Below are 26,091 nucleotides of genomic sequence, written 5' to 3'. Positions count from 1 at the left end.
AGACTGGGAGCACTTAGGAGTGACGATCAATGGCGAATATCGCAACAAGCTTCGGTTTGTACAGATGACATTGTTCTGTGCAGCGCCACTGGGGACGAAGTGCAACATATGATCGAAGACCTTAACTGAGATAGTCTGTGAGTAGGCTTGAATCTTAATATGGAGAAGACAAAGGCAATTTTCAATAGTGTGGTAAGGAAACAAGAGTTCATTATAGCTGGTCAGCCTGCAAGGTCTGCGCAGGGGTATTTTTATCTAGGCTAATTACTCACAGGGGACGCTGATCATGCGAAGGAAATGTACAAAAGAATAAAAATAAGTTGGAGTGCATATGACAGGCACTACCAAATCCTGAATGGGAGCTTACCAGTTTCGTTGAAAAGGAAAATCTACAAGGGTTGCATTCTACTGGTGCTAACATATGGGGCAGAAACTGGGGCAGCAGGTTAAAAAAGAAGCTCGAGAACAAGCCACGGAACGCGCAAAGAGCGTTGGAACGAAAAATGTTAGGCATAACGTTATAGACAGGAAGAGAATGGTGTGAATGGGGTAGCAAAAGGGGACAGTTGATATTCTGGTTGACATTAAGAAAAAAAAATTGAGCTGAGCAGGCCAAGTAATGCGTAGGGCAGATAACCGATAGACAATCAGACTTACGGAATGGGTACCAAAAGAAGGGAAGCGCAGTTGAGGACGGCATAAAATTAGTTGGGTTGATGAAACTGAGAAATCTTCAGGAGGAATTTTGAGTCAGCTAGCTCAAGACAGGGGTAATTGAAGATCGCCGGGATAGGCGTTCGTCTTGCAGCTGACATAAAAACTAGGCGGCAGATGCTGGTGCTGGTCCTGGTGCTGCTGGTGCTGCTGGTGCTGCTGGTGCAGCTGGTGCAGATGGTGCTGGTGCTGCTGCTACTTATGGTGATGATGATGATGACGATGACTTTGGCGATGACGACGACGACGATGATAACATTAAAAAATATATATTTCGTGATGGGCGACGGTCGCATGGTAGAAGTATAGCATCTCCATGTTCCCGTGAAGGGAGCATTCATTTCCTCATCTCTTTATTTGTTATGGTAAAAACAATTTTCTTCGTCTAAATAAAGAGATGAATCTGTAACATGATGTGGTGGGTTGACATGTTCACGCTTAATCCTAGATTTTTCAGTATCGATCGTGGTGCTCGAAGTGTATAGCACGGGCGCTTCGCATATACTGCGGTGAAACGCGCTTACAAAAAAGAAGAAAGGTTCTCCGCTCCGTAGTATATGTAATGAATAAAAGCAAAAACTTCAGGTGCCCAGAAGTGGAGGTGAAAATACAATATTTCCCCCGCAAAACACTAGTATTTTTGTCAAAGGAAAGCCGCGATTTTTTCTTCTTTTTTTATTTATTTCGGTATGTTCACTGTCGAGAGACATTAAAGAGGAAACCAGGCAAAAATACAAGTTTTCGGAGTTTTAGCTTGCACCGTTCATGTAAAACCACCAATCAAACAAGCGTGAATCGCGACAGGAAATAAACCATTATTAACAAGAATCTACAGTTTCTTCGTCGTAAGGCAGCAAACTGCGCCAAAGAACACAAAACACAGGCAAATAGATCGAGACGATCGGAAGGCGTCTCGTTCTCGTTGCTTGTCCTTTGTGTTCTCTGGTGTCGTTTGCTGCCATAATGAACCAACTAGTTCAACATTAAGTTTCGACTGGTAGTGGTTTCGACTCTCACATGTTGCGCATGCCTGCTCATGGTACGACCTCGCAGAATTCGTGTAAATATTTTCCTTGGGGTGAGAACATTCAACGGAAAGTCACAGATGGTCGCCCTTGACTCTATGGCATTGGTACAGGCGGAGGATCGGCGATGAAACTCCGAACCGCGTCGACGACTCTTTGAACGTATTTGAGCGAAGATGAGCTGAGTAGCTGAAGATCTTCGTCTTCTAGCGTCTTCTCGGGCAGTCCACCGAAGAAGTCGAAAACTGTGCCAACAGCCCCCGTAGTTGACGTCGTCACCGTGACGTTAGAGGTAAAGGTCAAGTTGTAGGTGATAACTCGAAGTGAATTTTCCGTTCTGCAAGAAGAGTAGAACATTTTTTGACATTCCATATAGAAAGCCGCGAACCTTGTTTTCTAGTGGCACGATTTTGCTAAGTTTATTCTGAATGTTACTTATAGGTCACTGGGAAAGCCAATTTCGGGACGGTATGCGGTGATCTCTGATTAGGAATAGTAGTAGGACCAGCTGTCATTTCCGAGATAATTGCAAGCATCCCAATTGATTCGGTAATTTTGGCTTGCACAGAGCACAAACCACACTATGTTAATGCAGCCTTGTATAGAACTGTTCGTAAAGTAGTGACATCTGACAAAATGCAGCGCCTGAAAGGTGAAACGGTGACAGCACTTGACGGCGCTTTGAAGAAATGTGATCAGACGTGACACACGATGTTAGAACCGACATTTTCCCGTCCAATGAAAGCGATTCGGGATTCCGCTGCTGTCGTGAGCTGCGTTGTTAGAGCGTTAAGGGACAGGAAAGACGTGCGCGAGGACGCTGTCGCTGAGTGCAAAGAGCGCGCGCCTGCGCCCATGCGTGGAAAGACGTGCAGTCGTGAGACGTCAAAGTCGCGCAGACGTGAAAACAAGGCAAGGCGCCTGTACTACAAAACCGCTTCTCCACTCAGCGCTCCCCCTCGACTGAAGCTGAGCGGCAGCGCCGCCCATAGACTAACATGTTCACTGCTTCTCAGTGTCACACAAAGGAGGTTTCCGACGTAATAGTTCTGCGGAAACCCGCAAGGTGGAGAGAAGTAATTAATAAAGGGAAAATCAGACATTCACCCGTTCGTAGCAATTGCTACAAAGAAAACCCATATGGGTTCCTCGAAAGAAAAGCCTCAGAGTTGAAGCTCTGAGGCTTTTCTTATTCTTTCTTACTTGTACCCTCGAACCTCCTTATAACGAAACGGGATATCACGAAATAACAGATATAACAAAGTAAATAAAGTTTCACTTGAGATCGCGATAGAGATCTACGCATCTAAAACATCGTCTTAACGAAGTGAAATTGTCCTGCCAATGGGTATAATCAACTAGATTCGTCTCCAAAACCAAAAACTACCCGACCGTTGCGCGCCGTTTATATCGCTTTCCGCGGGCTTGGACGCTCCTTCGCCGCGGCAGTTCAAAACCCCCGCGTCGAATGGGTCGTCGAGCAACACTGGTCTTTATCACCACCGCGCGTCGCTGCACACCGGCGCATGGGACGACCGCACGCCAAGTTTCATCCTAGGCGCCAGCGCTTGTTTCTCCCCTGGCGGAACGATTTCCTCTCCAACGGGTGTGGGTTTCCGCCGCCGCTTCCCTTAGCGGTCGCGCCCGCGTTCAGTTCACGCTGCGCGCGAAATGTCTCTTGTTTGCGACGGCGCCTCTTCGGATGACCGGAAATTATTATTGTGTTGTTAACTGTCACCACAGCAATGTAAACACGAAAGGGTGGATGCCACCAGTGAAATTCTGCCGATTCACAAGAAAATGGTACGAAAAAAGCAGACGACAGACATGGATTACTGCGGTGCGCCGAGTGAAGTAAACAACTGGCAAACGAAGCGAGCTCGTTCATTGATCACTCCTGAGTGTACGACGGTTTTTATATGTAACCCACATGAATTTAATAATTACTCGGTACACAATCGGGCATGGGCAGGACACGTAACGAGGAGGGAAGATAACCGATGGTCATTAAGAGTTACGGAATGGATTTCAAGGGAACGGAAACGTAGCAGAGAGCGGCAGAAAGTTAGGTGTGCGGATGAGATTAAGAAGTTTGCAGGGATAACATGGCCACAATTATCGCATGACCGGGGTAGTTGGAGCAGTATGGGAGAGGCCTTTGCCTTGCAGTGGGCGTAACCAGGTTGATGATGATGACAGAATCCTTTTATTCATATAAAAACTTTATGTTGTTCGACGAGCGCTTGTTCTGTCTTCTTTCTCGTGTTTCGTTTGTGTGTGCGCAGCCCAAGAACGGGAACCACTCTGTTGTATGCTCTAGCAGTGGCCGAAGTTCACGCGTGCCGAGAAATTGAATATGTGCACCATGCATCGAACATGACCGGAGTTCATTCCCGCTTTACCACTGCACCGATCGACCGAGTTACTGGACGATACACGCCCGCGTCTTGGTCGCGCCGGCATTGCTGAAGCAGGAATGATTACTAATACTTTCAACTTCCGTCTTTTGAGCGCTGTTAAATAATGGCCAAGCTGTCTACATTGCTGCCTCTATTCCATGTTGTAGGGGACGTAATAGTTAAAGTTGTGCGCGCATGTGGTACTTGTGCTATGCAGCGACATATTTTGTTTATTTCCGCACAGTGTCGATGGAAGTCCGTTGTCGCTATCAGAGACAACACGGATTTGTAGCAAACATATTGTGAGAAACTGCAAAAATGACTTTAGCTTTATGTGCCGTATGTATGTGCCGCATCGTATGTGTTGACGATTCTTCCGGCAGCACATACGATGCCGTTTCCAATTACCTGCTCAGCGTCACTTACACGGTTAAGCAGACGCTGCCCTTTCGCCGCATTGCAGCCATAAAAATAATCGTCAAGCGTACCGATCTTCTTAAAGGCAAATGCAAGCGTGTACAGTCCGTTTCACATTTAAGGGAAAACTCGGAACGCATTGCATCGCGATGCGGCAAGCAATGGAGTCGTGCGGCGGCAGCAGCTCGAGCAGGTGCAGATGCTCGAGGGATGGAGTCGTGATCTGCGTGGTCTGCAACGGCGGCGCGCACTGGCCGCATTGTCGGGAAGCGTGCTATCACGTGCTGTCAGGGGCAGTGCACCGATTTCATCGGTAATGCGGGAACTGAGATGATATTCTTTACTAAACGTAGTGCGTCGCAACACTCTGAGCCTTCATTAGCGATAATGGAGTTCTACAAACTTCTTTTTACAGCATGCTTCGTTTGTTCTTTCGAAAGGGTGGGGTACTGAGCGCGCGCAAGTATATTTCTTCACTATGTGTGCTACTGTAATAAGCAGCGACAAGACACACCAAGATGTGCGCGCAACGTGCTCAGTCTTTGTTTGACTCGCAAGGAAAACACAGCACTCAACAATGATAACTATATATGGGGGTCGAACACGATGAAACAAACGCATGCGAATAAAGGAATGTTTTAGGTTAAGACACTGAGCTGGAAGTGATTTTTCTCGACAATCATTAACTACACCAGACAGACCCTGCCCGCCGGTGGGGTATTGGAAACGTCACGCTCGGAACTTCAGTTAGTATCTCGTCATGTCCCCAACGGTAGCGATGACAGCGCTCATCCTGAAAGTCAGTGAAGTGTAGAATGACTTGATCAGGGATGTGTTCATTCGCAGCACGTCTCAGTCGCTGACGATGGTGGATCGAAGCCTATCCTCGGGCGACTGATAGAGGGGATGGTGCGGCAGCGATACTTTCAACGAGCCCCAGACATTTTAAATGATGTTGGCGCCGGGGGATTGAGGCGACCACTCCAAGAGAGTGACTGCGCGCGCTTCCAGCAGTTCTTGCACAACACGAGCAGTGTGGATCGGCGACCTATCGCGTTGGAATATATAGTCGCCTTCCAGAAACTGGCCGTCAAGAATGTATGGAATCCGTACGTCGTCTATGACTGGCATGCAGCGATGACCTTACTTTCGAGGCGTATCAGTGGGCGTCACACAACGATTAGTAATGAATACCGGCTCATTTCACGCAGTAACGATGAGATCGGTGCCCTGCAATTGTCAGTAGAAGGTTTCCCGACAATGCGGCCATCGCGCGCCCCCGTAGCAGATGACGCCGTTCAGGATCCCGCCCCTCGAGCACCTGCGCGAGCTGCTGCCTCCGCCCGACTCAAGCGCTTGCCGCATCGCGATGCAATGCGCTCAGAGTTTTGCCCTAAATGTGAAAAAAGACTGTACATCGCCCTTCGAATGAAATGTCCGCGCGCACACACGTAGGCACACACCGCGCGCGGCACGAAACGTGCCCAAACACGCGCAGGGCAGGAGGCAATCAAGGCGGTGCGAACGAGAGATGGGAGAGGGGTACCACCCGCTAATAGAATTTTGCTTCGCATGCGGCGCTGTCAACGCCGGCGCAGCAGCGCCGCTCTCGGTGCCGTTCTTGACCTCTCTCTTGCGCGTGCCCAGGCCCCGCACACTCTCAAGTTCAACAAATGGCCACAGAGGGCGAAAAAATCGACCGCGCGCTGCTGCTAAGAAAACCAGCATAGTAAAATCACTTCGGGGTGCTTACGTTAGTTTGAACATTTTCCGCTAGAGGCGTCGTAATAAACGCAATTTTATCTTACAAACTTTCTCTTACAATTACCGAAGCATTTTTATTACATAAAATAGAGGGCAAATTATCATTGCTAATTAGATATTGTACTCTTTGTAAGTAAGTTTATTGTTTCTTTGTCACTATAAACGCAAATAGCATTCAGCATCATCGATCTTTCACGTGACCTCTGGCCTGGATTTAAAATTTTTACCGGTATTTTCGAGTGCATGGCGGCACGGATTCATTCGTTCGCGCACTCAGACTGGTTGCTTCTTTTCCGCTAAAACTGTTTATTGCGCTTTGATATCTCGCGTTATTTATCCTGGGTTGAACTGACGTGTTTGCAAGCGGACATGTAAGCCCGAAAGTTGGGTATCGGTCGCGAGCCATTCGGAACCCGTCTGCATCGAAACGGGAGCTGGATTCTGGTGCGGCTGACAATGGTAGTAACGGTGAGTCGTTTAACACCGCTGCTTGAATCGTTATATGATATTCGTCTCATTAACTTACAGGCGGAGACAAGTTCGCGAACTAGATCCTGCACAACATATGGCAGTCGAGATCCTCCGTTGCTGTTTCATAACTAAACCGTTACTTGCGAGGCTGTCGTTATACACACACAATCGGGAAAGAAAGAGCGATATCGGAACGCGCGTCTCATTTTTCACCTTATTGTAGCCGTGGCCATAGGTGACTGGGTAGCCTTAGCAATATACATATAAAACTTTTTTTCGAGTCAGCCGGCAACTTCTTTCGTCCACAAAACCGAATAATCCTTTGGTAAAATGATGTGAAAGTACAGAATTTAATGTGTTAAACAGTTGCAAGCGTGATAATTCACTCATATTTCGTATTTGTTGGTTCCAAATGTTCTTGCTGTTCAGTTTGGTTTACCGTAGGGCACTTATTTCTGCAGTAGTGAAGCAGTGCGTCACGTTCGTGCAGAAAAATAATGCATCAGTTCTAATAGCTTCATGACTTTCATGCATTTGCCTGTGGAACCAGCAGTGTGATCTCTTCCAGTGTATAAATGAACGCACAAATGCTCTCATTTGTAATCTTAATAATACTTAAGCTGTTTACATGCATTGTATAGTAAGGCAGACATAAATTTATGGACAATAGCAATATTTATTTAACGGGCTGTTTCAGCACCCTAGAACAGACAGGGTACATTTGCATGTGTTCTGTAGTCGCAAACCATTAAAATATATATGTCACTCCTTTTCGCATTTCATATTGCAAAATTGTGCTTTTTCAATTTCTAATTCAGTCAAAATTTCTGTTCCAGACATGGAGTAATGAAGATGGCACCACTATAAATCAACACACTCCACACACTAAACAGAAGCTGCTGCCTCCTACAAGAAGGCCATTGTGTCGACATTGGCTGCTACTACAAGGTAAACAACATGTGGTTCAGAAATAAATATTCCTGACATATGCTGTATTGGCTTGCTAGTCTTGAGATACATGTCATTTGTTTGCAGCAGAAATGAATGTTTGTTCATGTTTATGGTTCAGTATAATTGGCTCGAACATAAAAGAAAACACACATGAGTTTGGCTAATCTGTGCTGTATCTCATGTGTCACCGTTCTGCCCCAACAGAGTCCATGTCAAGCATATCTTGGTCATCACAGGAGTTCTATCCACACCAACAGAAAGGGGCTTTAGCCGAATTTGCAAGGCTTTTACACCACGAACAAAGAAGCGCATGCAGAAGAATTTGCATGAGATATCAAGTCTGCAGAGCACTCTGTCAAGACTGAAAAGAGCTTCAGCCACCATTCCACCAGTACGGACAAGTTAGTAAGTAAGTAAGTAAGTAAGTTTATTTGTTTCGACCATCACGTCATACATGATGATGCAGGGGGACCGAAGTAAAGTTGGCTGAGTCATCCAGGTAGCTCAAAAAAGACTTTATAGAAATTCTTCGTCTTCAGATGCACCTGCAACTTCTGATCAAGCACGCACGATCAAGCACGCTGGCCAAAAGAGTTTCGTCAGTTTGCCCTTAATCAACTTCCTGGCCATGTGAATTCCATTTGTGCCAAGTGTAATTTTTCTTCTATAAATGCAAGCTTTTTCATTGCCCATTCTCGTTAGAGATCATTCATCCTCATCCAACCTAAAGGTCAACCGATTCTTCGCTGATACCTAATACCAGTCACTGTCTAGTAGCATAACATATCTGTAGCAGTACCTTTTAGTGTATGTTGTCATGCACTAGTACTCTCCTTAAATAGCTGATGCAACATCGACATGTGTCTTGCATTAACCTACGCACCGTTTGCTATGCGCCATCTTACTTTTCTTTATGTTTTTGGCCTTTAATGCTTGCAGAGCAGAGTGCCTTCTCTCTTGAATGCAAGCTTTCTCATTTTCCATATTCTTAGTCTCATTGATGATTGCTCTTCTTCCTCGATAGCCTGGGTCTTTGCGCAAGCTACACTGAATGATTGATTGCAGAATCTGGTTTTGCTGCCCCACTTGGTTGTGGTCGCCGTGTTACATTTCTCGGATGTGGGGGCCTGGTCAGTTGCATTGGTAAGCAGTCTCTCGAGGTAAGCATTTGCTCCTGCAGTCCGCACAGTGACATAGACTCCCAGTATACATGTACCGTAACTGGTGCTCCCGTTCGTTCTTTCCTGCTGCAGCCATTGGCAAATTGTACTTGTGGCCTACCTCGGCCATGATTTGCTCAGAACGGAGACCAGCATATGTGCTTACATGGTTCGAAGTGTATGAAGTTGATAGCCGTATGGGTGGAAAGGCCCGCAAAAATGGCTGCCGAATGTGATGCCCACAAAAGCGGCTTGTCCATATTGAGACAAAGTGGGACACCAAATGTGAGCCACACATTAGCGGCTTTCGACAGAAATGAAGGGTGCAGGTTGGACAGGAGTTAACGCTAAAATGCCGGATAGTCCATTTCGCTGTGTTGGTTGCGGCAGCAGATGCCTGCGTCATCTGATTGCTTCGCAATGGAAGTTGCTCATCTTGAACGGCAACTGTCGGTTCAAACAGGTGCGACGCTCTGTCCAATCTGTTTGTACTGCTGGTTGTCGCTCGTTACCTGACCACCACATGCGACGAAGGCAAGCATTATGCCTGTAAGTAGGCGGCTGAATGCATCCTAAGAGACCTGTGTATGTGAATGCTCACTGTTTCCATACTCTTAAAGCGGTTGCACCCTTTGGGGTGTATATAGGACTAGATAAGCCCCAAAGGGTGTAAGTTTATATAAGAGTGTACACTCCAAAAACAGTTGTACCCTTTGAGGTGTATATTACTCCCACAACAATAATCGTCATCTGTCTTGCCCGCGTTTCCTTTCTTTAACGCTGCGAGCCCGGTACTTCCCAGTCACGAACGGCATGCGCGTTATCAGTGTGACGCAGCATTCTCGACAGGAAAGTAGCGAGCGCCGAGTATTCAAGAAAGGAACCGCAAGCAAGGCAGATGACGATTATCGTTGTGGGGAAAATATACACCGCTAAGGGTGAAAACTGTTCTTACACTCTTAGAAAAATTTACACCCTTTGGGGCTTATCTTGTCCCACAACAATAATCGTCATCTGTCTTGCCCGCGTTTCCTTTCTTTAACGCTGCGAGCCCGGTACTTCCCAGTCACGAACGTCACGCGCGTTATCAGTGCGACGCAGCATTCTCGACAGGAAAGTAGCGAGCGCCGAGTTTTCAAGATAGGAAACGCAAGCTAGGCAGATGACGATTATTGTCGTGGGACAAATATACACCCCAAAGGGTGCGACCGTTTTAAGAGTGTAGAGTGATATGGTTCCTAGCCAATGTATAATGTAATAATAATAATAATATTTGGGGTTTTACGTGCCAAAACCACTTTCTGATTATGAGGCACGCCGTAGTGGAGGACTCCGGAAATTTTGACCTCCTGGGGTTCTTTAACGTGCACCTAAATCTAACCACACGGGTGTTTTCGCATTTCGCCCCCATCGAAATGCGGCCGCCGTGGCCGGGATTCGATCCCGCGACCTCGTGCTCAGCAGCCCAACACCATAGCCACTGAGCAACCACGGCGGGTGATGTATAATGTATTCTCTGAACCTCATGCATTGATTGTTTGCTGTTTAATTTTACTTGGTTACGGTCGCCGTGTTATGTTTTTCGAATATGGCGGCCAGGTAAGTTGCATTTGGACGCAGTCTCTCGAAGTAAGCATTTGCTCCTCCAGTCCACACAGCAACAGTGGCTCCCTATTTACACACACCGTGATTAGTGCTCCCCGTTCAGCCTTTCCTGCTGCAGCCATGGACAAATTGTGCCTGTGGCCTTTCCCAGCTGCGATTAAGCACGAACGGAGACTAGCACACATGCTTACATGGTCCGACGTGTATGAAGTTGGCTGGAAAGGCCCGCAAAAGTGGCTGATGAAGGTGATGCCCACGAAAGCGACTTGTCCATATTGAGACAATGTGGGCCACCAAGTGTGAGCCACACATTAGCGGCCCCCGAAAGAAAACAAATGAGCAGGTTGGAAAGGAGTCAATGCAAACATGCCCGGTAGTCCATGTCGCTGTGGAGGCTGCAGCAGCAGATGCCTGCATCACTCGATTGCTTCGCAATGCAAGTTGCTCATCTTTAATGGCAACTGTCGCTGCAAACAGGTGCGACGCTCTGTCCAATCTGTTTCTACTGCTGGTTTTCGCTCGTTACTAAGGTCCTCTTCCGGCTTTAACTCTGGAAGAGGACCTTAGTGTTGAAGCAATGAACGACAATCTTGTAGGCATCATTAAGGAGTGTGCAACGGAAGTCAATGGTAACTCCGTTAGGCAGGATACCAGCAAACTATCGCAGGAGACGAAAGATCTGATCAAGAAACGCCAATGTATGAAAGCATCTAACCCTACAGCTAGAATAGAACTGGCAGAACTGTCGAAGTTAATCAACAAGCGTAAGACAGCTGACATAAGGAAGTATAATATGGATAGAATTCAACATGCTCTCAGGAACGGAGGAAGCCTAAAAACAGTGAAGAAGAAACTAGGAATTCGCAAGAATCAGATGTATGCGTTAAGAGACAAAGCCGGCAATATCATTACTAATATGGATGAGATAGTTCAAGTGGCTGAGGATTTATATAGAGATTTATACAGTACCAGTGGCACCTTCGACGATAATGGAAGAGAAATTGGTCCAGAGGAATTCGAAATCCCAAAGGTAACGCCGGAAGAAGTAAAGAAATCCTTGGGAGATATGCAAAGGGAGAAGGCAGCTGGGGAGGATCAGGTAACAGCAGATTTGTTGAAGGATGGTGGACAGATTCTTCTAGAGAAACTGGCCACCCTGTATACGCAATGCCTCATGACCTCGAGCGTACCGGAATCTTGGAAGAACGCTAACATAATCCTAATCCATAAGAAAGGGGACGCCAAGGACTTCAAAAATTATAGACCGATCAGCTTACTGTCCGTTGCCTACAAACTATTTGCTAAGGTAATCGCAAATAGAATCAGGAACACCTTAGACTTCTGTCAAGCAAAGGACCAGGCAGGATTCCGTAAAGGCTACTCAACAATAGATCGTATTCACACTATCAATCAGGTGATAGAGATATGTGCGGAATATAACCAACCCTTATATATAGCTTTCATTGATTACGAGAAAGCGTTTGATTCTGTCGACACCTCAGCAGTCATAGAGGCATTAAGGAATCAGGGTGTAGACAAGCCGTATGTAAAAATACTGAAAGATATCTATAGCGGCTCCACAGCCACCCTAGTCCTCCATAAAGCAAGCAACAAAATCCCAATAAAGAAAGGCGTCAGGCAGGGAGATACGATATCTCCAATGCTATTCACAGCGTGTTTACAGGAGGTATTCAGAGACCTGGATTGGGAAGAATTGGGGATAAAAGTTAATGGAGAATACCTTAGTAACTTGCGATTCGCTGATGATATTGCCTTGCTTAGTAACTCAGGGGACCAATTGCAATGCATGCTCACTGACCTGGAGAGGCAAAGCAGAAGAGTGGGTCTAAAAATTAATCTGCAGAAAACTAAAGTAATGCTAAACAGTCTCGGAAGAGAACAGCAATTTACAATAGGCAGCGAGGCACTGGAAGTCGTAAGGGAATACATCTACTGAGGGCAGGTAGTGACGGCGGATCGGGATCATGAGACGGAAATAATCAGAAGAATAAGAATGGGCTGGGGTGCGTTTGGCAGGCATTCTCAGATCATGAACAGCAGGTTGCCATTATCCCTCAAGAGAAAAGTATATAACAGCTGTGTCTTACCAGTACTCACCTACGGGGCAGAAACCTGGAGGCTTACGAAAAGGGTTCTACTCAAATTGAGGACGGCGCAACGAGCTATGGAAAGAAGAATGATAGGTGTAACGTTAAGGGATAAGAAAAGAGCAGATTGGGTGAGGGAACAAACGCGAGTTAAAGACATCTTAGTTGAAATCAAGAAAAAGAAATGGGCATGGACAGGACATGTAAGGAGGAGGGAAGATAACCGATGGTCATTAAGGGTTACGGACTGGATCCCAAGGGAAGGGAAGCGTAGCAGGGGGCGGCAGAAAGTTAGGTGGGCGGATGAGATTAAGAAGTTTGCAGGCATGGCATGGCCACGATTAGTACATGACCGGGTTTGTTGGAGAAGTATGGGAGAAGCCTTTGCCCTACAGTAGGCGTAACCAGGCTGATGATGATGATGATGACCAGACCACCACATGCGACGAAGGCAAGCATTATGTCTGTAAGTAGGCGGCTGAATGTATCCTAAGAGACCCGTGTATGTGACTGCTCACTGTTGCCATATGGTTCGTAGCCAATGTATAATGTATTGTCTGAACACTATGTGGTGAATGATTGCCGTTTATATTTGCTGTTATCTCACTTGATTACGGTAGCCGTGTTATGCTTATCGGATGTGGCGGCCTGATCAGTTGCATTGGAAAGCGGTCTCTCGAAGTAAGCATTTGCTCCTGCAATCTGCACAGCGACATAGACTCCCAATTTACACACCGTTATTCGTGCTCCCCATTAAGCCTTTCCTGCTGCATCCTATAGCGCCTGTTGCCTTTCTCGGCCGCGATTAAGCACGAACAGAGACAGGCATATGTGCTTGCATGGTCCGACGTGTGTGCAGTTGGGTGCAAAGGCCCGCAAAAGCGGCTGGTGAAGGTGATGCCCACGAGAGCGACTTCTCCATATTGAGCCAATGGGACACCAAGTGCGAGCCACACAATAGCGACACCCAAAAGAAAAGTAACGTGCAGGTTGGAAAGGAGTTAAGGCTAAAATGCCGGGTAGTCCATGTCGCTGTGTTGGCTGCGGCAGCAGATGCCTGGTTCACCCGATTGCTTCGCAATGCAAGTTGCTCATCTTTAACGGTGACTGCCGCTGCAAACAGGCGGGACACTGTCCAATCTGCTTGCGCCGCTGGTTGTCGCTCGTAGTAGACCGCCATGTGCGACGACGACGGTGAGCCATTTACGAGCTCGCGTGAAAGATTCCAGCGTATCGCGACATACAAATTTTATTTCTGCTATTGCACGAGAATCTACACTGCTTGTCTTCTGCCAACAAAGTCGCACGTTCAGTTCACTCACTTGTGGCTTGTTTGTATGGTCGTCAGTAGAGGCTCTTTGGTCTCCTGGCAATTAGAACGCACCGGCTACGCGGCATCCGAGGCATCGAGGCATGCCGCATAGCCGGCGGGGCGAGTACGGCGCGTACGAGCGGATACAAGCGTACACGACCGGCGAAAAGCGGCCATATTGGATGATGCTCTTAAAAACAATGTGCATTTCCGCCTTCTGTTTTAGCATCGCCATCTGGCGTCCACCTAGGTAAGTTCCATGCGCTGCCGCTGCTTATTTTCGAACCACTGCGGAAGGTACAGTTTCCCTTCTTTAAGGTTGCTCTTTATTCTATGGCATGCCTGACTGCGCGAGCTTCGCCACGCTGCGTGGCTGCACGCGTTGGTGCGGAATGATGATGATGATGAAAAACGTTTATTTGCTCTATTTTGCAGTGATTTTTGCGGCTTCAGATAGAGTCTTCCATCTTCTCTGCAGGGTCGGTTCCCCTAGTCCAGGGCTCCGCTGAGGGTAGCTGCCCTGCGTGCACGCCTTACTAGTCCTTGTTGGACTTTCAGGATGTCGCTGGATAGCACCCTCTCCCACTGTTCCGGACTCGTGTTTTTTATTATGGCTAGCCCTTCTGTTTTCTGGCAAGCCCATGTGGTATGGTATAGGGTTGGTTTGTCTCCACACCATGGGCACTTGCTCTCGTACTGCGTGGGGTAGATCTTGCTTAACATGTTTAGGCACGGGAATGTTCCCGTTTGTAGCTGTCGCCATGCTACGGCATCTTCTCTATTTAGTTGTTTGTGAGGGAGCGGGTATTTTCGTCTGATGCCTCTGTCTCTGAATAGCTTTGGGCCACCGGCTCGGGTTCCTCAGCGGGGTCGGCATTGTTGGATGCTCGGCTTGTTGCGTGCCCTCGAGCTATCCTATCGGCCTCCTGATTCCCCGTAATGTCGGTATGTCCCAGCACCCAAACTATCGTGTGTTTGGCCTGGTTGTTGACGGTTTTGCCACTTGAGCGGAGGATGCGGAGCGCGCTGTGGCGGATTCTGCCGTTTAGGTAGTTGTGACATGCTGCTTGTGAGTCTGTGAGTATGGTTAAGGACCTGTTGGATCGGTAGCCCTCCGCTGCCGCTAGAGCCACGGCTGCCCTTCGGCCTCAACTACCATACAGTTCCGAATTGATGCGCTGGTGATTTCTTTTAGGTCCGAGTTGATCACCGTTGCGACTTTGCTTTTCTTGTGGTTTCTGTCCTGAGTGTAGGTAGCGGCGTCTACGTACACTGTGTCGTGTCTAGTTGCCAGTGTTCTTTGTACATACTCTGCTCTTGCTTGTCTTTGTGCCATGTGTAGATTCGGGTCCATATTGCTGGGTATCGGTGCTACTTTGATGGTGTTTCTGTATTCGTCCGGTATCGTCTCCATGCTTTGTGTCTCCTTTATGGTAGCTTCACCACCGTATCTGCTCAGGAGTCTTCTGCCCGTTGCCGATAGCTTTAGTCTTTGCATTTGTGCGATTATCTGCGCTTCTTGGAGCTCCTCGAGACTGTTGTGTAGCCCCAGGGCCAGGAGTTTGTCGGTCGATAGATGAGAGCACTTACTTCTGCGCGCCGCACAGGCAGTCGCAGCGGGGCGTGACCTCCAAGTTCTCACCAGCGCAATCTCGGGGGTCTACACGCAGCGGTGCGAAAAATTAGTGCTGTTAATTCTCTCTTTCCCTACTGCGCACCGCGCATGCAGCCGCTGCTGGACTTGGCCTCCGAGACCTCCGAGCGCAATCTCGGACTGTGACGCCCACGAGACGTTCTTTTGGGGGATCGCCAGCCGTGTGTGCTTAGGCGCGAGTAAGAGCGCGCGCGAGAGAGAGAATCTGGGAGCTTTTACTCCATGAATATAAGGCTTAGACACTATTCTTCGATTTTCGGAGTTCTGACAGCCCGCTGGCAGCCAGCTAGTTCCGGTCCTCATAGGAAGTTACGTGGGCTGGGATCCCAAGACAACCCGAACCTGCTCGAAGTTTGCAAAATTGAATGCGAGAGAGCTGGAGAAATGTAAACATGCTAGTTTTCTTAGCGCGCGTTGTATGCCTTTGTCCCTAGGCGTGCCGCCATTGCGGAGTGGAGTCGGGTTTGTTTACGCTCCGACGCTGGCTGCCCGCTGTGGTGAGGCAGTGGGCACGGACGCCCCATTTGGTGATCGTTCTGTCTGAAGGTATGTAGGACAGATTTTCATGCACCTGTGGCGCTAGTGCTGAGTCAGTCATGCCGGATCAGACATTTCTTGCCCCTTACGGCGGTGTACATTAAAAAAAAACATAACTGATGTTTCCGGGGGAGCAGTACGGGCCGTAGTAGAGATCCGGCCTGCTTTCCCGGTGCAGTATCTTCGCTCTTGGCAGGCTTTTCGTATGCTGATGTCCGCCACATTTCCGAAGCATTTTTGAGTGGTCCCCTTGGAGTGAAATAAATGCACAGCGCCTTAGCAAACGCAGTTGAACGCCACTGCGTGATATCACTCTCTGAGGATTATTGGCTTTACGTCTCGCTGACGTTAGGTTAGGTTAGCGTAGGTTTAGGTTAGGTTTATGGGACTTTCGGTTAGGTTACGTTAACGTAAAAGGCAGTAGGGTGGCGCGGCGTATTCTCACAGCGGTTACGGCGTGCACAATTTTGTCTTTGCGTTTCGGCCACGTTAGGTTAGATTAACGTTAGTTTTGGTCAGGTTAGGTTATTGTAAGAGGCGTTAGGGTGGCGCGGCGTATTCTCACAGCGGTTACGCCGTGAGGATTATAGACTTTTTGTCTCGGCCATGTTGGCTTACGTTAACGTTAGGTTAGGTTAGCGTCAGTGTTAGAGGCGTTAGGATAGCGCGACGTATTCTCATAGCGGTTGCAGGGGCGTCGAGCGTCACGGGCGGCCTTTCAGCCACTTGCGTTCAAACGCGGTTGCTAAGACGCTCTGACTTCTAGATTTTGAATGTATGCGGCCCGGCCTCTACTACGGTCCCTACTGCTCCCACGGAAACATCTGTGATGGTATTTCCAAGGTACATCACCGTAACGCGAAGGGAAGCTATGGTCCGGCACGACTGACTTAGCACGCGCGCCGCTAGTGCAAGACAGTCTGTCCGACACAGCGGTCGCCAAATGGTGCGTCAGTGCCCGCTGCTTCGCCTATTTCACCACGCCGGGAGCCAGCGTCCCAGCGTAAACCAACTCGTCCCCACTCCGCAATGCCGACACGCGTAGGGACAACCGCATACAACACTCGCTAACAAACCTGCTTCGTAGTGCCTAGGCAGAATCATATATTCCAGAAGCAAAAGCCCCTAGATTTTCTCTCGCGCGCACGCTCTTACTCGCGCCTGTGCACAAACGTCGGGCGATCCCTCTAGTGAACGTCTCTTCACTGACACCGGCTCAATCTCGTAGGTCACGAGCCGGTGAAGTCAAGCATGGCGTGGCGAAGTTCGCTTGCCTCCTCGATCACACAATGGAGTGCTGTGTTTTGGACCACGTGCTATTCGACCGCGAAGAGGCAAGTGGAAAGCGGGTGAAAAAGACCATCACATTCAAACAGCAGCGACCTAGCGAAAAGCAGTCGCGTCGGATGCTAAGTCATGCGTTGCTCACGCAGAAGATTCTTTGGTTTTTCGATTGAAATTTAATCGCTTGCGTGACCACGTAGCGGTTCCGCGGACTTCAAAACCGTCTTCTTATTTCCATGTTTACAATTTTGCACCCCATAGGATATATATTGTTATAGACGGTAATAACTGATCTAGCGAAGTTACGGATATACAGAAATAATTTCAGCTGCTCATTCAACTTCGTTATTTATTTATTTGCTTTATTACCCACAGCGCCTTAACAGGCATTACAGTGGGGGAGGGTATACACAAAAAAGATAAAGAAATACACACAGTGTCAGTCACACAACTAATAAAAATAACCACTAATCACAATCAGTCACAAAATATATATGTCATTGGCACAAACTTAAACGTGGTTATGCTAACATAGAAAAGAAAACATCATTAGACATAAGAGAGTCAATGTTTGACGGTAATTGGTTCCATTCGCAGATTGTTCTAGGAAAGAAAGACAACCGAAGTAAATCAGTCTTGCATGTGATTTCGCGTACCTTGAACATATGATCAACACGGTCTGAGACATAGTAGGGTGCAAGCAGATATTTTGTATTTTCAATCCCGACGCGACCATGGTAAACAGCATGAAAGAATTTCAATTGCAACTTAGGTTGACGATTATCTAAATGCTCCCAATTGAGTGTTTCTTTTATACTTTCTTCCCCAATAGTACTGCGGTAATTGCCTGACACAAACCGAGCAGCCAAATTTTGAATCCTTTACAATTTAATATTGTCTTGCTTTGCTGGAGGGTCCCAGACTGTGCAGGCATATTCAAAAGGTGGTCTAGCGTTGGTTTTGTACAGTAATTCTTTAGTAGGTACGGGAAAAGTTCTGGCATTCCAACGCAAAAAGCCCAACACTTTCCCGAGGTAAAAGTGCATATATAGGTTAGAGTGCATATAGGTCTACTGGTGTATTGGTCTGATGATTAATGTGCGGAATGCAAATTGGCTTTCACACCGATACACCAATAGAGTAATCAGACAATGCACTAATAGACCTTGTTGGACTAATAGGCTAATATACCTATTAGACTAATGCACTAATATGTCTACTAGATAAATACACTAACAGACCCATTAGATCAATACACCGATAGACCTAATAGCCTGTATTAGTACAAAGAGCCGAATGGCCTATCAGTTTGTGCATAGGAGTTTTTCGCTAGGGAATGCACCGCTCAAACTCACTCACTCTTGGATCTCTAGGACGGCCTCCAATGCCGGGATCCGCAGGTCGAAGGTTGCGCTCGTGCTCACAAAGAAGGCGCCGACCGATGCTGCCGCGCGCACTCGGACATCTTTGAAAGCCAGGTCGAACCGAGCCCGGAGACCGCACTCGCCAACCGACGTCCAGCTGTGGCCGTTGACGGAGACGTTCGAGAGGCCGGTCACGCTACCCGCCGTCACCTGCACCTGGCCTACGGAGAAGGCAAACGGTTCGAGATCGTCGGGAAGAGGTGCGGGTTCGAATCCCGTCGACACCACAAGCGTTTTCAGGCAGCCGTCGAAGACACCCAGCGGGCGCCGCCTGCGAGCCCTATCAGGCTCCAGCCGCTGTTCCGTGAGCCTGCCTATGTGTCTGCTTGATCCTGAATATGCGTTGTTCTCACGTCGATTAGAACGTCTGCCCTGTGTGAGGGCCAAATACCTCGAGGCAGCATTCAATCCCTCTTTCCACTCACGGGTAATTGGCGAGTCTGCAAAACGAAGGTGCCGGAAGAAGATCATTTAATTGCCAATTGATTAACTTATTTATTTATTTAATTATTTACATATAGAAGATAAAAAACATTACCTTAGCGGAAGATTTCTTCTGAACGTCACTATCTTTTGACTAAAACTACTGCACTTCTTTTATGATTTCGCCTTCAATGTTTTCTGCTCATTACACGCTAAATATAAGGTGCTCCTGTGCGGTGAAATTTCAGAATGGTACAAGGAATGAACTGAATTGACCATATGCCCTCTTTTTCGCGTCGTTATTTATCTAGACCACCGACACTTTCCGTTTGAACCCACTGTATGAAAAAAAGGTCGGCGCACATGATTTCCTGTGCTTCAGCTTTCAGCGAAAGAACGGAACCCCAATTGCATAACCATTCCTGTCCCATTCCCCACTTGCTCTTAACGCGTGCATACCGTTTCGGCCTGGTACGTGTGCCACCAGCTTTACTCACCTTCTGCACGAGCGGTGCGCTCCGTGCTAGCCACGGCGTATAGCTCTACTGCCCCGAGTGTGTCCGCTGCCAATTTTCGGAGCTCCTGGACCAGGGCTTCGCCGACCTTCTTCTGAATGAAAGGCCTCAATTGGTCGAATACGATGTCGTAGAGGGCGCCGTCCAAACTGACGTCCTCTTCCTCGTCCAATAACAGACGAATCCTAGACATCCTCACTCCGTGCACCTCAACACGAAGTTCGTTCGGCGATGACCTTCAATTATCAAAATAAAAAGAAAGGCAGGTGCTGCTTCACTCGCACAGATACTGACCCTCTCGATGCTTGCTTGCAGAAGTAATTATCTAGGAGAAATCGACAGTGGCCTGTGAACAGCTTTGTTTAGTGATATGTTATGAAAATTTATATCCGGCAGTTTCAAATTTTTCTTCTCTCCGATAACGGAAACCTTGCGCGGTACATATGTTGCTTGGAATTGCATATGCACGCATACAGTCAGCCCTAAAAGGGAAAAAAGGATCCTTTTGCCAACTGGAGCGCGTACAGTCACCGGAAATGCGTTTGAGAACTTACAAGTGTGGCCTAAACCAAACTCTACGGCGAAAGCAACCAATGATCCTTTGCCTGAGAGACTGCAAAAATGAGGTTGGTTCACAATGCATGAAGTTCTACCTGTATCCCGCGAATGCGCGACGTCAAGGCGCAGGCTCCTCGATTATTATTGCTGTGCCACAGTTTGAAATTTTACGTACAAACCTAAGTGTAACGGGAATTTAACGTTTCGGCTTCAACAAATTTGTGCTCCATCGCAGGACATGATTCGAACCCGTGCCTAACTGTACATTCTTCCTTTCAGCAGAAGGCCCCGTTCAATAAGCTGCCTCGGATGGTTAGATTACATCAATACGCTGAGCGGGTTAATTAACGAAGTGCTGACATAAATATTCGTCCAATTGCCTTGTTTGTTTGATTTTATATGAAAGGCATATTCCTCAGAAGCACGGATAAACTCTATTGTGATGTCTGAAGCCACTCTAAAAAATTGCGATACCTTTTTTTTTTTTTTAGATTAAGTTCGCTTTCACTATGTCATGTTAAACGCGACTAGGAGTAAAGGTCACATGGGTGAGGGGGCACGTATTCGTAAAATATCATGGCATATACCGACACTGACTTCATAATTTATTACCGTCGTCGTACGAGCTCATCGGCAGGTATCTAAGCGACAGTGGGTGAACTGTTCCGCGGAGCATTTCTGCAGAAAGGAGGAGGGGTTTAATCGACTGACTCAACACCTACGGGCCACAAAATGAGGCTCGTAGTCATCTATAGCCTGGTAAAATGTGCCTGAGTTGATTAACCCGACTGAATATGGAGGGGGGGGGGCACACGACGACGGCGGTATGATGCTTCCCTTTCTGTACAACGGGTAATTCAGCGAACAATTTGAAATTTATAGAAAGAAGGATTGCCTGTTACGGATAGGACAATTCTAGTTCATGAACTGGTCTACTCGAAGAGTCGGACATTACTTCAACAAAAGATTCAAAGGGATAATCGACTAGTTAACAAAAATTCACAAATTAATTTTTCAACTAATTACCTTGTGGCACATACGGTAGTAACTGGATCTAACGAAACCCGATTTTACGGAGTTCCCGATCTGATGAAGAAATTTCCGTTCCCCAGCCGGTACCCAGCAGATTCAATGTTTTCATCAACCAGAATTAACCAAACTAGCTCTCGTTAAAGCCGACTTAACGAAACCTTTCTAGGAATAAATGAGCAAGAAAAGCTCTGATTTCTTTCCAGTTTTCACGCACACGCGTTTTTCTTCGAGCTTGCGTTCTGACGCTGTCGCGTCAGAACATCTAGGCACCCTAGTCACGGCCCTAGCTTTATTTTGACGAGGCTGCACGCTGCGCCCATGCAGTGAACAACGGACTCAGCAGTTGGTGGCGTTCTTGCGTACCAGATGGCGCTAGGGCCGGCGGTGGTTGGGCCGCTCTCGCGGATTTTTTTACACGCGCAAGCGTGGGTTAGCGGCAAATATAATGCCGCGTATCTTTTGGGTGTCGCTACGCTACAATTTCAGATTTTTAAGGATCGAAAAATATCTTACTCTATTTTCCGAGCTTCCAGATTTAACGAAATAATTCGAGCGTGATGATCACTTCGTTAAATCGAGTCTCAACCGTATTGCACTTTACAAATCCTAACCGGGCAGGTTGCAAGGCGGATCCACACGGAAGGAATCCTCAGGATGACACTACTATCGATATGTTAATTCTCGTACTTTTTGGAGGAGTGCAATGGCGTTCCAGTTACTTTTGTGGTTCAATGCATAAGATGATGGTTTGTTAAGAAAGTAAGTAGAACAACAGTGCGTTTCTGCCGCAAGTTTGACGGCGCATATCTCGTAAAAGGTGTCATCCACACGATTGTTTTCGAGTGAATACGCCTTGCAGCCTCACCCGCTTGAATTTGTAGATAGCAATGTGTCATCAGGTAATTAGTTTAAAACATTATTAGTGAATGTTTATTAATCGGTTGATTATGCATTTCAAATTTTTGTGCAAGTAATATCCGCTTTATCGAGTGGATCACCTCACGGGCTATGATTGTGCTATCTGCAACAGGCAATTTTTAAAAATTTTTTGAGAGTGTTCGCTGAAACAACATGTATTCGTTCTGTGTACCTTCAATAAATTTCCTCTATCCCACTTCTCCTGCCCGTTTGGGTGACGAATTGGACAAAATGTCGCTAAGAAATAGTTTCTGTCTTTCTATTGCCCGGTTTGCACACGTTATTCGTGTTGTTTCTTTTTTCAGTCATCAATGCGTACAGTGAGTTGTCTAACTCGGGATGTTTTTGAAGGTTAGTTACACTAACAGAACGGGGAGCCGCGGGAACGGGAGCGCCGTTGATAACTGTAGGAGATTCACCTGTGTGTACGGTTATTGCAATCTACGGGGATGACTGACAGAGATAGCTGACGCAGGAAAGGCTCTGTGCAGTGAACTTCAAATAGCCCCCTGGTGCTGCTCTGCTGCTGCGGTTGATGATGGTGATGATGTTGACTCTACGTGCTATGCGCCAAGCCAACATACGGTGGTCACGATACCACGGTCACTTACTCTTGGACGGTAAATGAAGCCTGGAAATGTGGTATGCGTGCGCGTAGGTCTACGGTTGCTCGCAGGAAACCAGCCCGGAGTCCTGCGGCATAGTAAACCTCCAGGGGCCCTCCCACTACATGGAAAGTCAGTCGGCTGCCGGAGTCGTGAACGCGGAGCACGGCTTCGCCGCTCCTCCGTGTGCTGCCGAGGCCGCGCAGCACGCCATCCGAGAAGCCCGCTCTCACGTTCAAAAATTCATCCACGTTCTGCATAAAGTCCGGCAAATCTATTTCGGAAAATCGATCTGAGCCGAGCAGCTTTCTCAGGCCTCTGTCGAAAACGGACTCGCGTCGATAGCAGGTCTCTGAAAAGGAAAAAAGAAAAGCATCGAGCAATTTGTCTTTCGAGGCACGATGCGAAAATAACCTAGAAAATTTCCAACTAAAGCGTCGCGAAAGAAATAAGCGGGAAAAAAAGGCAGAGAACAATATACGCGCCGACTACCAGCATAAGTTAATTCTGAAACGCCAGCCTTATAAACTTTTAAACGGGAACTAAAGAGATATATTAGTCGACGTTGAAGAGTAAGTGACTCTCCTGCAATACCCCCCCCCCCCCCCCCCAAAAAAAAAAAGCCGGTCTTACTGGGAAAGGGAGCTTGGTGAGGTAGAAAACGCGCCAAAGCGAAATACAGGGGCAAGGCCAGCTTGAAGTTTGCGCACCAGCTCGCCGCGACGTTGTCAATTCTGAGGGTGCGTGCTTGCACCCAGTTACCATTCTTATGCTAGATGGACGACATGGTATTGCAAAGGAGCCAGCCACTGAACTGAGCAAGTATTGAGAACGTTTACCATTTACCATTACAAACAGCAGAAAAATACTTTGAAATTTGCGACGTCACACTGAGGTATACCGGCGCTGAGATTACGCCCAAAATCTTTTAAAAAAAATTTCGTCTGGTAATCAACCTATTTTGTTCATTTACCGGTTGATCACCTTAAAGTCCACGTCGAGCAAAGTATTATAGCACGTAGTTGCTAAGCGCATCAGGAGTTTCGCTCCTTCTGAAGGTATGTTTTTTTTTCAACGAATATCAGCGTGGGTTTCAGGAGACCCTGTACGACAGTGGCGCATCTAGTAGAGACAATTCATTATGTTGCCTAACTGCTTGATGGGAAAGTGCAAATTGGCATGATATATTTGAACTTCAAGGCAGCGCTTGTTTAAGTGAGTCCCAGCGTACTAATAAATAAATTAAATACAACACTATGAAACGTTAACGTTCTTGAATGATTCTAACTAGCGACCGGCAATTTGTCAGTATGAGTGTAAAGGGGTCTGAGATCTGTGAGGTGGAATTAGGGGCACTGAATGGGCACAATAAAAACTGTATGCGCGTGACCATAAGTCACATGCACTGGCCCCTAGACTTCAATTATACATTGCTGGGCAATCCCTTAACAAAATCAACGTTACCATACCTTCAGTGTTAAAATAGAATCGACACGTTGACAATATTGTTAGCAAAGTTAATAAAAGCATAGGATTCATCCGCGGCACTTTCGAACTTGCTTCTGCCGAAACTCTGTTAATCGCCTCCAAGATCTTAGTGCGTCTGATACTGGAATATGCATGCAAAGCTTTGGGATCTGCATACAAATACACCAGAACTCCAATTAGAAAGTGTGCAGCCTAGATCACTGCACTTCATTCATTCTCGTTATAGGAAAGTAGGTTCTGTTTCGCTCCTGTATTAAAACGCCATCCTATTGTTACTACAACTTCAATGAAAGTAGTAGAGGCTAAACCTTTTTACAATGTTACGGACAACACGGCCTTGGTTAACAAAAATCGTTATGCAAAGAAAACGAAATCTAGGATGCAACAGAATAAACATAGTATACATTCAACTGAATCTATATCTCATAAAAACTGCTTAAACATTCATTTTTTTGCGCGAGCAGCAACGGAATGGAACCAACTACCTGACTGCGTTGTTTCTGCAGTTAGCCGAAAGGAATTCGCACTTGTGTCTTCAGAATCTCGTTAAGTTTGCCACAGCTGCAGATTTATGTACTGGTCGTTCTAGTGCTTGTTTCAACACACATTTTTGTCTCTTCAAAACCCAGATTCACAAATAGAAGGGCAAATTAAAAATTGGGCAAATGAAGGGATTCAATGCAGAGAAAATAAGGAGCTCAACTAGACTAGGGTTCAGTTGCGATGCCATTACTTACGTCACGAGATATAGTAAATGAGAGGAATGGATAGAGGAAAAGGAAAAGACGTACCAGCGAAGCGCACGTAACCTGATATAACTTTTGACATAATTCACATTCCTGAATAAATCAACAAGCCGTCGTGCAGCTGTCAGTTCGGACAATAAAGTGCCGATAGTTAAAGTAGAAACAGTAAAAGGAAAAACGCAAGTGCTAGTAACTGAACTTACCACTCATGGACACTGGTAGCAATAATACCAAGAGAAAGGACACCGAGGAAGACATGTTGCGCAGGCTTGTACTAAATCAGTCATACACTCACACTGGAGGAGACCGCTGCGCTCCGGTCCTGCCAAGGAAACGCAGTGTGAAAGCCCTCCACGCCGGCAGCGAGTTTTTATGCCTGAGAGGCCCTGCCATGATAACGTATCTTCATTCTTGACTCCTCGCAGCAGCGAAGCCGGGCCGGGCCGGGCCGGATTAATTTACACGCTGGCAGCCTGCGCAGACGAGGCCGTTTTGTCACAGTTTTTAAACTGTCGGCAAACGCCTTTTGAGAAACGCCCGAACGAGGAAGTGAAAAAAGAGGACTCGAGGACGGGCACGGATAAAGAAAGCGCCAACCCGACCGAAGTGCAAGCATAGTTTCGGAATCGTCGCACAACGTTTTGGGCGCAATGGGACCAGGAGGGAAGTATGGTTCAAGACATCGTTCGCGGATAGTAAATGTCTTGGGTTCCTCCAAGCCAGAAGTTCCATACTAACAGTATTAGAGGGGGAGGTGGCACTATAGTGCCTGCGTGCTCCACTACTGAGCCTATTCAAACAGCATGGGAATAACTTGTATTGCTCGAATTTTTCGAAATGTTGTCCTTATGACGTTGAAGAACCTCGTGCACTCGCATACATTTCGCTTCTTCCCTATCGAACAATCGCACAAAGTTCCACAACATTGGTATCCACGTAACAGGTATCAATATGCTGTAGAATTTATCTTTTTATTTATTT

General features: G+C 47.0%; 1 protein-coding gene across 1 annotated transcript; it reads right to left on the bottom strand.

The window, feature by feature from the left end:
* Window positions 1-1,066: 1,066 nt before the first annotated feature.
* On the bottom strand, window positions 1,067-25,434 carry LOC142592628 (uncharacterized). The gene is made up of 5 exons (XM_075704169.1): window positions 25,314-25,434; window positions 22,883-23,228; window positions 19,746-19,999; window positions 18,761-19,265; window positions 1,067-2,076 (listed from the first exon to the last, which is right to left on the bottom strand). The coding sequence occupies exons 1-5, from the start codon at window positions 25,366-25,368 to the stop codon at window positions 1,836-1,838; spliced, it is 1,401 nt and encodes a 466-aa protein (XP_075560284.1). The 5' UTR covers window positions 25,369-25,434; the 3' UTR covers window positions 1,067-1,835.
* Window positions 25,435-26,091: the final 657 nt, after the last annotated feature.

Source organism: Dermacentor variabilis, chromosome 9, assembly GCF_050947875.1.
Source record: "Dermacentor variabilis isolate Ectoservices chromosome 9, ASM5094787v1, whole genome shotgun sequence".
Lineage (NCBI taxonomy): Eukaryota > Metazoa > Arthropoda > Arachnida > Ixodida > Ixodidae > Dermacentor > Dermacentor variabilis.
The sequence above is the reverse complement of the archived record's forward strand: the minus strand, read 5'-3'. Positions and strand labels throughout refer to the sequence as shown.